This window comes from Apiospora phragmitis (assembly GCF_038363925.1).
Source record: "Apiospora phragmitis strain CBS 135458 chromosome Unknown utg000010l:1.0-9815664.0:1.0-9183399.0, whole genome shotgun sequence".
Taxonomy (NCBI): Eukaryota; Fungi; Ascomycota; class Sordariomycetes; order Amphisphaeriales; family Apiosporaceae; genus Apiospora; species Apiospora phragmitis.
This window is the reverse complement of record NW_027117409.1, coordinates 2,550,589-2,563,038: the sequence shown is the minus strand read 5'-3', so window position 1 is coordinate 2,563,038 and position 12,450 is coordinate 2,550,589. Positions and strand designations below refer to the sequence as shown.

At 54.9% G+C, this 12,450-nt stretch overlaps 4 protein-coding genes across 4 annotated transcripts; 3 read left to right on the top strand and 1 right to left on the bottom strand.

Moving 5' to 3' along the window:
* Positions 1–324: 324 nt before the first annotated feature.
* PG994_010553 (uncharacterized protein) lies at positions 325–947 on the top strand (the record flags this gene model as incomplete). The annotated part of the gene is made up of 2 exons (XM_066861962.1): positions 325–426; positions 504–947. 2 exons carry the CDS (start codon positions 325–327, stop codon positions 945–947), a joined length of 546 nt encoding a protein of 181 aa, XP_066711072.1.
* A 646-nt stretch (positions 948–1,593) lies between these two features.
* Positions 1,594–3,708, top strand: PG994_010552 (uncharacterized protein; the record flags this gene model as incomplete). The annotated part of the gene is made up of 1 exon (XM_066861961.1): positions 1,594–3,708. One exon carries the CDS (start codon positions 1,594–1,596, stop codon positions 3,706–3,708), a length of 2,115 nt encoding a protein of 704 aa, XP_066711071.1.
* A 1,707-nt stretch (positions 3,709–5,415) lies between these two features.
* PG994_010551 (uncharacterized protein) lies at positions 5,416–8,607 on the top strand (the record flags this gene model as incomplete). Its single annotated transcript, XM_066861960.1, has 6 exons — positions 5,416–5,516; positions 5,807–6,200; positions 6,290–6,886; positions 6,934–7,888; positions 8,000–8,394; positions 8,470–8,607. 6 exons carry the CDS (start codon positions 5,416–5,418, stop codon positions 8,605–8,607), a joined length of 2,580 nt encoding a protein of 859 aa, XP_066711070.1.
* Positions 8,608–9,277: 670 nt separating this feature from the next.
* PG994_010550 (uncharacterized protein) lies at positions 9,278–11,808 on the bottom strand (the record flags this gene model as incomplete). The annotated part of the gene is made up of 3 exons (XM_066861959.1): positions 9,278–10,786; positions 10,871–11,371; positions 11,431–11,808. 3 exons carry the CDS (start codon positions 11,806–11,808, stop codon positions 9,278–9,280), a joined length of 2,388 nt encoding a protein of 795 aa, XP_066711069.1.
* Positions 11,809–12,450: the final 642 nt, after the last annotated feature.

Below are 12,450 nucleotides of genomic sequence, written 5' to 3'. Positions count from 1 at the left end.
ATCCGGATTCCGAGGAAACTGCCATGTTGAATTACACAATGCCAGAGTCTGCCATGATGGTAGGTATACCTGCTTCCAGCTTGCCCTTTGACGTAAGTCGCTGGTCGCCTTCTTCCAGGCATGCAAGTGGCCTGATGATAAAAGGCCCAGCAATTCTCTGATCCCTCTACCCCCCTTCCACTCTCAACTTCACAAACCAAAACACCCAACACCAGCAATCATCACCAACTTTTTTGTTTGCTCAACTACCTTTTTGACAACTTCTCAAACATCCAAATCTACTTATTTTTGCACACATCTCAACCAAAACACACCACCATCAACATGTCTGCCAACAACGCTTCCACGGGCAACTCGTACATCGAGAAGGCCACGGGCTACATGCAGGATGCCCTCGGCAGTGTCACCGGAAACACCAGCGACAAGGTTAGTTGATGCTATCCACTTCTGCTTATATATGTTTCTCGTGTCGTTGAACTTTTGCTGACTGATTCCCTATGAAGGCCCAGGCTCAAGCCAAGAAGGACAGTGCTGATCTTGAGCATGACGCATCCAAAGCTTCTGTCAAGGTACCTGGCGGTGCTGTCACTTCTTCTGGCATCGCGACGGACAACCAGGACCAGATGACTGGCAACATGAAGCAGACCGGCGGTAGTGCCAAGGAATTCGTTGGCAACCTCACTGGCAGCGAGAGCCTGAAGCAACAGGGTCGCGAGATGAACAAGGAGGGTCAAGGCCAAGAGGCTAAGGGCATTCTTTCCCAAGGATACGAGGGTGCCAAGGACCGTGTTGGCGGCACAGTTGGCCAGGGAGTCAACAGCATGCTCGGCAATCAGGGCGCTGCTGCAGAGTACCAGAAGCAGCACGATGCCGGCAAGACCAACCAGCGAGGTTTTGAGGCCAACATTGACAAGAAGGCCGAGGCCGAGGCTGATGCTCGCAAGTAAACACTCGACACTCTACTGTTGGAGCGGGAACGGATGGCACAAGGATTGAGCACTTGATGATACCCTATGATTGACGACGCACATCGATAGCAAGTAGATAGCAGCTGAATTGACTGCTCTTACACATCTGATTTTTGGAACCTCGCAATTATGACCACTGGTGATGCTGCGTATTGATTATTACTGTTAAATCGCTGGCAGTTTCCTGAGATACACTGCGATACTCATTCGAATTCCTCACCTTTCACAGCACAGCAGAGGAGGCATGTCATGAGCTGTAGATAAGTGCATGTTGACGGGCATTCTCCAACAAAATAGGTTCGCCAAGTCAGGCTTGCGTCAGCCACAAAATCCGATGTGGGAACAAATTCAGCCACCACTCGGGCTAGTTGGTCAAAGCTCCATTAGAGCTTCCAACCTTCAATACCAGTCAATTGCCAATTGAAATTTTGGGGTTTTGCTGGTGGTGGGATTCTCCATTGGCTTTTTATACACCCATCTTACTCTTCTAATGCTGCGGAATAGATCAGTTCCGCAGCGACTGGCTCTTTGAAATGATACCGTCGCCTAAAACGAGAATCCTACATCGTTGACGTGGACTGTCGTCCCGTCTATCGCCCCAACCACGGGGGTCCTCCCCTACCCCATGTCTCTTTCACAGTCCTCGTCGACGTGCTGTAGAGCTATCAATCGTCGTCTGCTAGCCCAGCATGATTGCGTATGGATACCCGAAAGTGCCCTATCATCAGCATACGAACGGTACTGCCCGGCTTCTCGAATAGCCTTCCGACGCCATGGCTCCTCCGTACCCGGGCCGTTAGAGAGCCGGAAAAGACAGAACAAGAGGCACATGGGCGAGCTCACTTTCGGCCAGGCTCACGGATCAGCCCCTCTGTGGGACCTGGAGAACCTTCCCGACTTGACGCAGTGGAAATGGAAACCACCTACAAAGCGCCGCAACCGCCAGGCTGCCCAGGCTGATAGGAATATATGGAAGGCAGTCGTAGCATGGCTGTCCCCTCAAAATGTTGCACGCAGCCAGAGCGTGCATGAACACTCTACATCGACCTCGTCAGATGTCCTACGGGACGCGACCCCCATCACTCTGGCCGATCCCACTCCGGTCGCGTTGCACACGCCAACACTTGGCTCAGATACAGACTCGGCGGGCTTGGTTGAGCAGGGCTTCAATGCACTAATCCAAGATGCCTCTCTCGATCGAAAATTGCAGATATGCCCCAACTTCTCTTCGTTCTGCGACACACTGCAAGACGGTCTATCAGAGGGCCGTATATCTGTGCAAGCGCTCTGTTCTCTGGTCCCCTCCATGTCGGATGGGATGGCCCGCTCAGCAGTTGCGTTGGATATCCAGCAAGAGACGAAAGTGTTTGATCGCTTGAAGGCGCAGTTGGTCGGGGCATCGATCAATGGGCTGGAAGGGTTGCATGCCAGAATGGGCGACTTACCCTTTGATGTCAATGTTTGGTCGATGTTGCTACAAGAGGCGTCGCAGCTCCGATTCAACAGTCTGCGTACATTTGCCAGACTGATGTCCCGGATCCCCAGCGATGCCATTGGGTCACTGAGTGTCGTCATTTGCGCAAATCTGAATAATTCCTTAAACGCACTGGGCCAAGCTACACATCGGACGCATGAGAGACAAGTCAATAAATTGGCAGGTATTATTCAGAATCTCGGCCTCATTGAACACCGCCATATATTAGATGAAGTTTTACTGGACCTTGCTCAAAGTACCCAATCTCCCAATTACACTGCAAAGCGCTTTTGCTGGCTTCAGGTTCTGGCAAGACTACGCAACCTCGACGACGAGGCCGTTGCCAACGCGTGCGTTCTGTTAGAAACAGGCATCGAGGCTGAGCCGTTGAGATCGAAGCAGATCGCGCGGATATTCCTGGGAAGATTGAATAGCTGCTATTCACCCAAGAACATAACCGCGATATACACTTCACTCTTAGGTGTGCAGGATTCGAGATGCTTTTCCCGGCTAAGCTCTGCCTTCTGGAAGACAGGCCAGCCACGATATATCAAAATGCTATGCACGTTTCTGCTCATAATGGGCCGCCAGCAGGATATCCTTCGCCTGCTCAGAGGAGTCACGCAGTTGGTAAAAAATGAGGCAACCCCTCTGGCCAACCTTGCCCTTGGGCTTGGGCACGCACCATTGGCCTTGAAAGTGTATTTCCGGTATTGCGAGAGTACGTTCGCCTCCGTTAAATTCTGGCGGACAGATTTTGGCACGGACACACTCAAAACGATGATGGATAGCAAATCTTTGGAACACAAACGCATCATCGCCGCGCTCAAACTGTTCCGGAAGCGGGGAGTTAACCGGTCATACCCTCTGTCCTTGGGTCGTGTGGAGTATGGTGCGAATTGCGGTAAAGGAGGCCTCAGAATCCTCAGAATCAAACAGGTACAGAAGGCCGAAGCAGCGGCATTGGCTTTTGCCGGCGCTCGTCACCTCACCAACGGAATGGCTTTTCGATTAGTCCAACAATGTGTGAATTACATTAGGTCGCATGGGTCCAAGGTATCGTCGAAGGGCCTGCAAGCGCTCTGGGAGATTATCACGAAAGACCTAGTCAACAGTCGGCCAGGCCGGGCAAGTCGCCTGCGGTGGTTCTTCAGGGTGCTGTTCAAGGAACGCGGCCTAAAAGAGACGCGCGCGGCTCATTCAGAGTTTGTCCAATGGCGAAGCCGAGTGCTGTCTGAGCCCCGAAGGCCCAATGGGGGTAAATAGTGCTTAGGGCTGACGCCCTCGACGAGGAAACATCATTATTGGGCGAGCAAGACAAACAAGCAGGTCACAGTCCCAACCGGGATCCAAATTCGGGCACATGGACGCGTAGAATATAATGGTCTGACCAACCGGCTGCGCCTCGATTGGAGGTCTCATTGTACATACCACGTTTAAGATACCAACAAATGCAAAGATCACTACACGGCAGGCTGGAGAGCCCTAGCTCTTCGATGGTTGGCTGGTTAGCAAGCGGCTTCGCTAGAGACAGGGGTTTGTGAGGTGTGATTGGACATGTCGGCTTGGGTGCTTGCTGTGGGCGGACTACCTTACGTCCTTGTGCGTGGTCACACCAGCATCGGATCTGGATCTGTCGACCCTTTTGGGTACCAAGTATCAGTCAGCCTCCCAAATGTCTTGATCGCTGTTGCCAGCTTACCTTATCTCGATGAGGCACCACAGTTGCTTTTGAGCCATTCTTTCGGTTGTGACGCTCCCCAAACCCAGGCGCCACACAATGTGTCTTCACTAGGGAGATGACGCCTCCTCTACTGGCACCAACCCCATTGAGCGCCGACCGTCAGCCTATGTCCGGAAGGCCCGGCTTAGTGGACAGAAACGCGATGCCGAGACAAGCCATCATACATCCAGACTGCATTATCAATCCTCTGATTTGACATCAAGCAAGGGCTGCAGGTGGAAAGGACGAGTGCACGTCTGGGGTGAGTGAACATGGATGCCACCAAACCAAGACTAACGCTGGTGACAACCCCTTACGTCCCTTCTGTACTCCCCAGCTACCTACTTCGCCAGACGTTACTTGGTGCAGAGAGCATGTGAGGGCTGCATTTCCCCAGTGTCAGGGCCACTACTAGCAGGCAGGCAGGTGGGAAATTGGCCGAACTTCCCGCGCAGGAAAGTACTGTACTACCCTGCCTACATGCCCAGGAAACAAAGCAAACTGCAGATCCGTGCTTAGCTCGACATAGCCACGGCCACCTATGTTTAGATAACAACGGCAAAGCATCCTTAGGAAGGAACTAGCCCCTAAATAAAAGGAAACGAAAGGGCCCTTGATGCCAAGCTACAGCACTCCAAGTCATCGGGCGCCATTTGGGCTTCGCTTAATTTAGGTATCTTGCGGCGTGATATCTGCCACGACGCCTCTGGGGAGGGGAAAGAAGGACAGGGACTCGCCAGAATATAAAAGAGATCCCCGCCGAATCTTGCAGATGGCCCGCCACACCTAATCGTGACTTTACGTCCGTATCTCAGGTAGTAGCGCCCTGCGACAACCCATTCTCGAATCCCAACGGCCTGGACCTGCAAATAAATTGGAGATCTGCCGTTTCCCAGCAATCCGGTTACAAGGAGGCAATCTAGCATGAGCATGGGGGGTAAGTAGGATGCTCTTCCCCACGAAATGAACGAGCCTATGAGAGCTTGGATGCACCCCGAACAGCAAGCCAGCGCGCCAGCAGGAGAGAGCGAGAGAGCGCGCGAGAGTGAGAGGAAGGCCAATCAATCGGCGCAGATACCGGGCTTCCAGGCCAGGGAACCGAGATCCGTCAGAGGCAGAGAGGCAGAGCGATAGAACGATAGAGCGATCGAGCGAGAGACCGATCTCACCAACCCCTTCCGCCGCCACCCCCTCCAATCTAAAAAGTATTTGATTCCCCCCCGCAGCAGCCTTTCCAAGTCCATTCAATTATGGAACAGGCCGGTCTAGGCTCCGAAGCCGAGTCCGGGCCCAATCCGAAAGCACCGGCAGGTCTCAAGCCCATCCGCCGCCGGAATCGCATGATCAACAGGTAAGCTTTCTGGTTTCAGCCTTCTGTGCTCTCTTTCCATGCTCTTGCTTGCTTTTTTTGCACACACACACACACCTGTCAGACATTGTTGGCCACGACCCGCTGACACATACCGCCAATTTCATTTTGTGTATGTCGTGGGGAAATAATCAGCAGCAGCAGCTCACCAGACAAGACTACTTGGTGCTTGTTGTTTCTGTTATTATTTCCCCAGCACGACGGCACGAAATGAAAGAGGGCAGGAAATAATAAAGCTGTCTGGAATGCCGAAAGCGCAAACTGAAATGCAGCAAGACGTCGCCGTCGTGCGTCAACTGCTTCAAGGCGGGGCGCGATTGCCTCTACATAGGGCCCCGGCTCGACGAAGCGAGCCAACTGCGCCTCGCCGAGCTCAAGGAGAAGCAGGGGTCCCTGGAGCGCCAACTCGAGAGGGACGTCGCCAAGTCCGCCGCCGCCACCACCCAGAGGAGCGCCCTCGGCCAGCGCATCCTGGCCGACGAGATCGGCGACGACGACGCCGACGAGGAGCGCTACCTCGAGTCGACGCCGCTCGCCGCCCTGGACCTGACCTATGAGGACGATGCCGACGGCGCCGACGATATGATCGACCTGGGCATCCAGATCGGGAGGATGCGCATTACCGAGAGGATAGGCGGACTGTCGAGACCGCGCATTTCGGAAGAGGTGAGTGAACGAGATGCGCGACCACACCCTTTGTGGTTCTGTTGTTTATACATCATGCCTGATATCGCTAACTTATGGTGCCTTCGTAGATATCGGCCGGTCTGTCGGGGCAGTACCGTTCACACGGCGGAACTCCACGATCGCCCTTTGGGGTGCCGCTGCCGAGTGGGCCGTCTCCGGCTCTGGGTCCACCTGCGGGCCTTGACTCCATGTCAGACGGCGGGGCCTCGGATATCTCGATGCCCGACTTTTTGAGGCCCGGGTCTCAGTATATCGCCCCGACGAGCGGCTTGTTCTTCAGCCAGGTCATAGAGCAGCCCTCGCTCAGCACCTTTCTGCCATGCAGGGAGTATGCGGACCGGTTCCTTCGGCAATATTTCATCTCGGTCCACCCGATAGCGACGTGCGCGCAGCGCGCATCTTTGGAGGAGACATACGCCGCCTTCTGGAACGTGGTTGACGCAGGCTTGTACGAGCCACGCCCTTCGACTCAAGCGATCGTGTTCGCTGCTCTGTTCAGCGGTGCCGTCGCCATGGACGAGACTGACGCTATGCGCGAGCTGGGCGGCTTCGCGAAGGAGAACTGGGTGCATAGTCTGAAGATGGGAACCGAGACGGCGTTGAGCAAGGCCAATTTTCTGAGGACGACCAAAATGGAAACGATGCAGGCCTTCATCGTATACATGGTAAGTGGTTGCCAAGTTAGAGGCACCTGTCATTGGCACTGAGGGAGTCGCTAACATGGGAGAAGCTGCCGTTATGCCGCGCAGAAGTCTCGAGGGCACATTCAGTACTTGTCGGCGCCGCTGTGAGGATGGCCGAGTGTATGGGCCTGCACCGTGATGGGGAGGCCTACGGATTAACGCCCCTCGAGACCCATGTGCGTCGTCTGGTCTGGCATCAACTATGCTTTCTAGACATCAGGACCTGCGAAGCGCAGGGGCCGAAACCGGTCATACGGCGCGAAGACTACGATACGAAGCTGCCGGTGAATTGCAACGAGGACCAACTCACCCACGCCGTCGTGCCGCCTGAACCGGCGGACCACTGGACCACCAACACGCTGGCCCTGATCCGCTTCGAGATCAACGAGATGATGCGCATCATCTGGCTCGACCGGCGGCGGCTCGAGGTCCGCAAGATCTCCCTGACGGACGTGCTGTCCAAGATCGAGAACTTCCGGCGCCGCATGTCGGAGAAGTACGACCACCTGCTCGACGTGGCGCAGCCGGCGCAGCGGTACGCCAAGTGCGTCATGTCGCTGCTGACGTACCGGCTGCACGCCATGGTGCTGCACCCGTACCACTCCAACGCGGCGCACCCGATGCCGGCCCAGCTGAGCTCGCTGCTCGTGAGCTCGGGCATCGTCATCGTCGAGCACGCCATCCAGCTCGAGACGAACCCGCTGTTCCGGCCCTGGGCCTGGTACCTCGGCGCCTACTTCCAGTACCAGATCGCGCTGCTGCTCGCCACCGAGGTCTACTACCGCCCCGGCTCCCGCGACGCCGACCGCATCTGGACCTGCCTCGACTACGTCTTCGGCCTCGACCGCCGCCTGCCCCCCGAGGCCAAGGGCGTCCACCTCCTCTCCGAGATCCAGGGCAAGACCGCCGTCTACATGCGCCTGCGCAAGATGCGCGGCCCCACCAACACGGCCCGCGCGGCGCTGGCTCAGAACGTCGTCGCGGGTACGGGGCAGCAGCCCTCTGCCTCGTCCCCCTTTGCAGCTGCAGCGGCGGTGGGATACCAACAACAACACCACCATTCGCAACAGCAACATCAACAACACTTACAACAAGTACAACAACAGCAGCAGCAGCAGCAGCAACAGCATGCGCCGTCGTCGTCATCACTATTCCTACACAGCAGCAACGGACCGAAGACGGAGCCAGATCGCCATACACCGCCAGTACCCCAATCACATCATTCCGTTCCATTACAACGTCAACCGCCACCGCCTCCACCGCAGCCACCCATGGAATTCGCAGGTGTCTCGGACGGGCAGGTCCTTTACAGTTTCCCGCCGAACCACGACAGCCCTGGAAGCAGCGACACCTCGAGCGTGGTGGGTCACCTGAACGCGATGGGCGGCGTCGAGGGAAGCCATGCAGCGGCTGCTACTGCTGGGCCACTAGCCGGAACAGCATTGCCAACCACTACCGTTGGGGGTAGTATTATGGATACTATCGACTGGGTAAGCAGAGCTAGCATAGCCCTCTCCCTGAGTAAGTCGTACTAGAGAATACCTGACTGACTCGGATCTTTGCAGGATACCATGACGATGCTGTTTCCCCAGGATCCCCACACGGGCGCGTTCAGCATCCAGGGGTATAATGACCCAAACTCATTGCTCTGGATGGGATTGATTGATAGTGGAGGCGGAGCCGAAGCGCCCGTGATGCAGTAAGGGTGAATCATTGCGTTGGTGAGACGTGAGTCACAGTATAGGCCCTTGGGGCTCTCAAGGGCGTCGTTTTGATTTGATATGTATGGAGGGAAATGAGTGCCTAGGACGGTAGAAGGGGGTTTGGGGGAAGGGCGGTGCTGGACGGATAACCTTTTGACTTGGGAGGTCTGAAGACAAATACCTTGACGGAAAACAGGCGAGGTCCTTAATAGAGGTATAGAATGCTGGTTCACGGTCTTCGTTAATATACCATTATTACATTCTTGGCTACGGTGGCATTCATTAGAAGCAGGCAATGTCAAAAAGAAAACGTGTACGCTGATGGATGCTCTATATTCGCGAACAACTGGGCCCAATTTCAATACGTAAAAAATTCAAGTCAATTCAATGAAATTCGTTTCGTAGCTCATTAAGTGTACATTAGAAAAGAGAAAAGGGAACAGCAATAGTCCCTTATGTGTGAGAGAGGTGAGAAATTTCATGAAGCCAAACCATACCACCCAAACTCCAGATCCGGATATCATAACGGAACTTTTTGCACACTATTAAGCAAAATGAAAAACAGAGAAATGAAATAGTGGGAATTCCGTATGCTTCATATCAGCCAAGGTCCCTCTCCCCCCCTACCGATCCGTTTTTCTTTTTGTAGAACCAACACTTCGACAAACTCCTATCGCGAGCCAGCGGGTGAGCGGCGTGGCGACAAGGGTAGACTTGCAACGCTCTTGGAAATCACTGAAGGGGTAGTCTTCCGTGACAAGGGGGTGGCCCCCCGGGATAATGGTACACCGCCGTTCTCAGATGAGGGCGTTACCATGCGGGCTGCTGGTTGCCTTGGTTTGGCAACAAGAACTTGGGCTGGGAAGATGACGATCTCATCATCACCCACCCCATTATCGTCTCCCTTCTTAACTACCAGAGGGAATAGGACAGAGCGAACGAGAGCGCCCTGTGTCTCGAACTCCTCATTCGAGGTGGAGCTTCCTGATCGCTCGTTCATGAGCGCTGCATTGAAAGTGACCGTGTCAGCAATGTCACCACTGGCGTCGTATTGAGGCTGCAGCGGTGGCAGCATCATGTATTCAGCCCGTTGGGTGCGCATTTCAATGGACAGGTCAACAGCTTCGCGCATGACGCGGCGGAGCTGTGATTGAATCTGGTCCTCCAAGTTGGAAGGAGGCGGTAGAATCATGGAAAGCGTTTGGAGGATGGCTTGTACGACGGCCTCGGTGTCGTCGATGCGCTGGTTGCCAAAGGCTGGCCGTTTCGACAGTAAAGTAAGCGTCACGGCGCGCCATTGACGTACAGCCTGCGGCGGGCCGACGTCTGAGAGCAGTTTCTCAAGCGATTTGAGTTTCTGTCGCTGCTCGCGATCCATGCCGAAAAGGTATCGTGTAAATACGAATTCCCAGATCATGTTCATCGTCATGGACATGAAGACGTCGCGACGCCGGACTCGGTCGCTCAGGTACTCATCGACATCGGTGCCGTCTAGCATCGAGTTGTCAAGCCTGTCGATGATCTTTTCGTCGTTGATCTCACTTGTCAAACGGCAAGCGCGCATGTCGGAGAATTTGGAGAAACGGAGCACCCATTGCTGAACGTGGGCGCACAGCTGCTGGCAACGGTGATCAAAATGGTCTTCGTCCTTGAGCCTGAGGAAATCGGCATCTGCGGGCTTGGTAGCCAGAATTTGCTGTTGCAGTTGTCGGACTTGTTGCTTGGTCGCCTCGAGCTGCTGGATCAGGTTCTGAATCTCGGCATCCTTCTCGCGCAGCGTCTGGTCGTATTGTCCGCGGACTTGCTCCAGCTCTTGCGCGGCGGAACTGTGTTGGGACTCGAGCCTGCTGTATCGGTCGTTGTGCTGAGTAGCAAGTTGTGCATTGGCACTATTCAAGCCCGTGTTCACTTCGGTCAATCGCTGGACTTCCCTCCTCAGGCCATCGAGGGCATTCCTCAACTGTTCAATCTCGGCGTCTCTCTCCGTGACGGTGACGGCAGCGCGTTGGTTGCCATGGGACTCAGCATAGAGGCGGGCTTCGGCGAGTGCGCGATTTTCGGCAATCAATTGCTCGACCCTGGATTCGAGCTCCAGGACCTGCATGCTCTGTCGGCGACGCATGCTGTGGGGTCGAGTTGGTGACCGTGGTGAACCGATGCGGCCTTCACCCATGCCATCCTACGGTGAGGAAAGAAGGTTAGCACCCCACATTAAACAAAACAAAAGCAACAATGAACAATTAGGGCTGGGGACTCAACTCACGTAGATTTCGGCCATGTCCCTCGAGGCACGGACACGGCCTTCGTTGGCCACTGGGGTTGTATTTTGGGCCGCTCGATGATGATCGGTAGCAGCAGCAGTTTTGTTGGATCCATGGGCTGGGGTGTTTGTGGACAAGTCGGGCTCAGCTTGGCCTTTCCTGGCGAGTGAGTGGAGGCTGGAGTGGCTGCCGTGTTGGCCAAGAGATCGGAGGTCACCGCTCATTCGTTCCACCCGCCTTAGCGGCGGCGTATTGGCGCCTGAAGAGTGGAGACTTCGGATGCCTGGGCTGTCAGGCCGCAACTGCAACTTCAGAGGCTCGGGTGTGCGTGGTGTGCGCAGTCGAGAGATGCTGGTGTTCGAGGCCGACCGCCTCGCCTGTAGCCGCGCTTCTTGCTCGCCCTGTGCTTGTGCTGTGTTTTCGAAATGGCGCACGTTGTCGGATACGCTTCGCTGCTGGTACCCTGGCGATGGCGTCCGATTCACTGGCCCGGGCGTCCGGGGCTTTCTGGGGTCCAGCGTGTCCGATTGATCGGAAGGAGGCGATCTGATCCACTGCGTACCGAATATTGGCTAAGGCGGGGCACATCATCTCCCAGCGGCGACTTCTTAAGTCGTCGTTCTTCCGACTTGTGTGTACCCTTGGAGTCTGTAGAAGCCCAAGATAGCCGGGCCCCCTCGTCCAGAGTCGAACGCCCTTCACGTCTCCTTGCAGCAGTAGTATTGTCGGCCGAATCCCGTAAATGGACACCACTGTCGCGCCGAGTGGCGTCTTCGAATTGGCCGTGCCCCATCGGTTTGGGAGAGTCTGTCATGAATCCACTATCACGGTTGATTTCAGGAGTGCGCAACGCATGCCCTGGTCGCGGTAGATGGCCTATCTCGTCCTCCAACTCTTCATGCGTCTCTTCCTCCACAGGCGGCAGACTGCGGCTGGACATGGCTGATATACGACCAAAATCCGCCATATCGTGGCTAGACGTTGGCCCTAGCGATTGGTAATTTGCGTCGTTGTCTGGCTGGACTTGAGGTTCTGAAGTATCGAGTTCTTCTATGTCCCTGATAAGCTCCGAGTTTTGGGAATCCTGATACTCCTCAATTCTTGCATCAATTCTTTGCTAAGGAAGCTTCTGTCGGGAACGGAGCCTGTCTTTTGTCCACGGCCGGCAATAGGACTTTCAGGTGAGTCTGATGTGGCGTCTTCAACGTGTCTCGGGAGACTGGGTGCTGTTTTGTTGTCCGCTTTTTCTTCAGCGTTGGCAGCAATCATGTCCGGATTGTGAATGTCCTCCTGTGATGTTGTCTTGTCGGTGATTTTTGTCTTCTTCTTCCCCTTCGTCTTCTTCGATGACCAAAACTGCTCTGCCATCTTTTCTGCCCCTCCAGCCAATGCACTGGCAGCTAGCAAAGCCTCCAATTCGTCTGTTCCTCTGTGGGCGTCCTCTGTTGAAGTGTCTCGATTATTTTGTGCAGACTTTTGTCTGTTCCAGGCCCCTTCTCAAAATAGGAGACAGCTAAGTCCCTCTGGGGTGTCAATACTGGGGCTGTGTTGTGCTTCATATCCAAGTTTGGCATGTCATAGC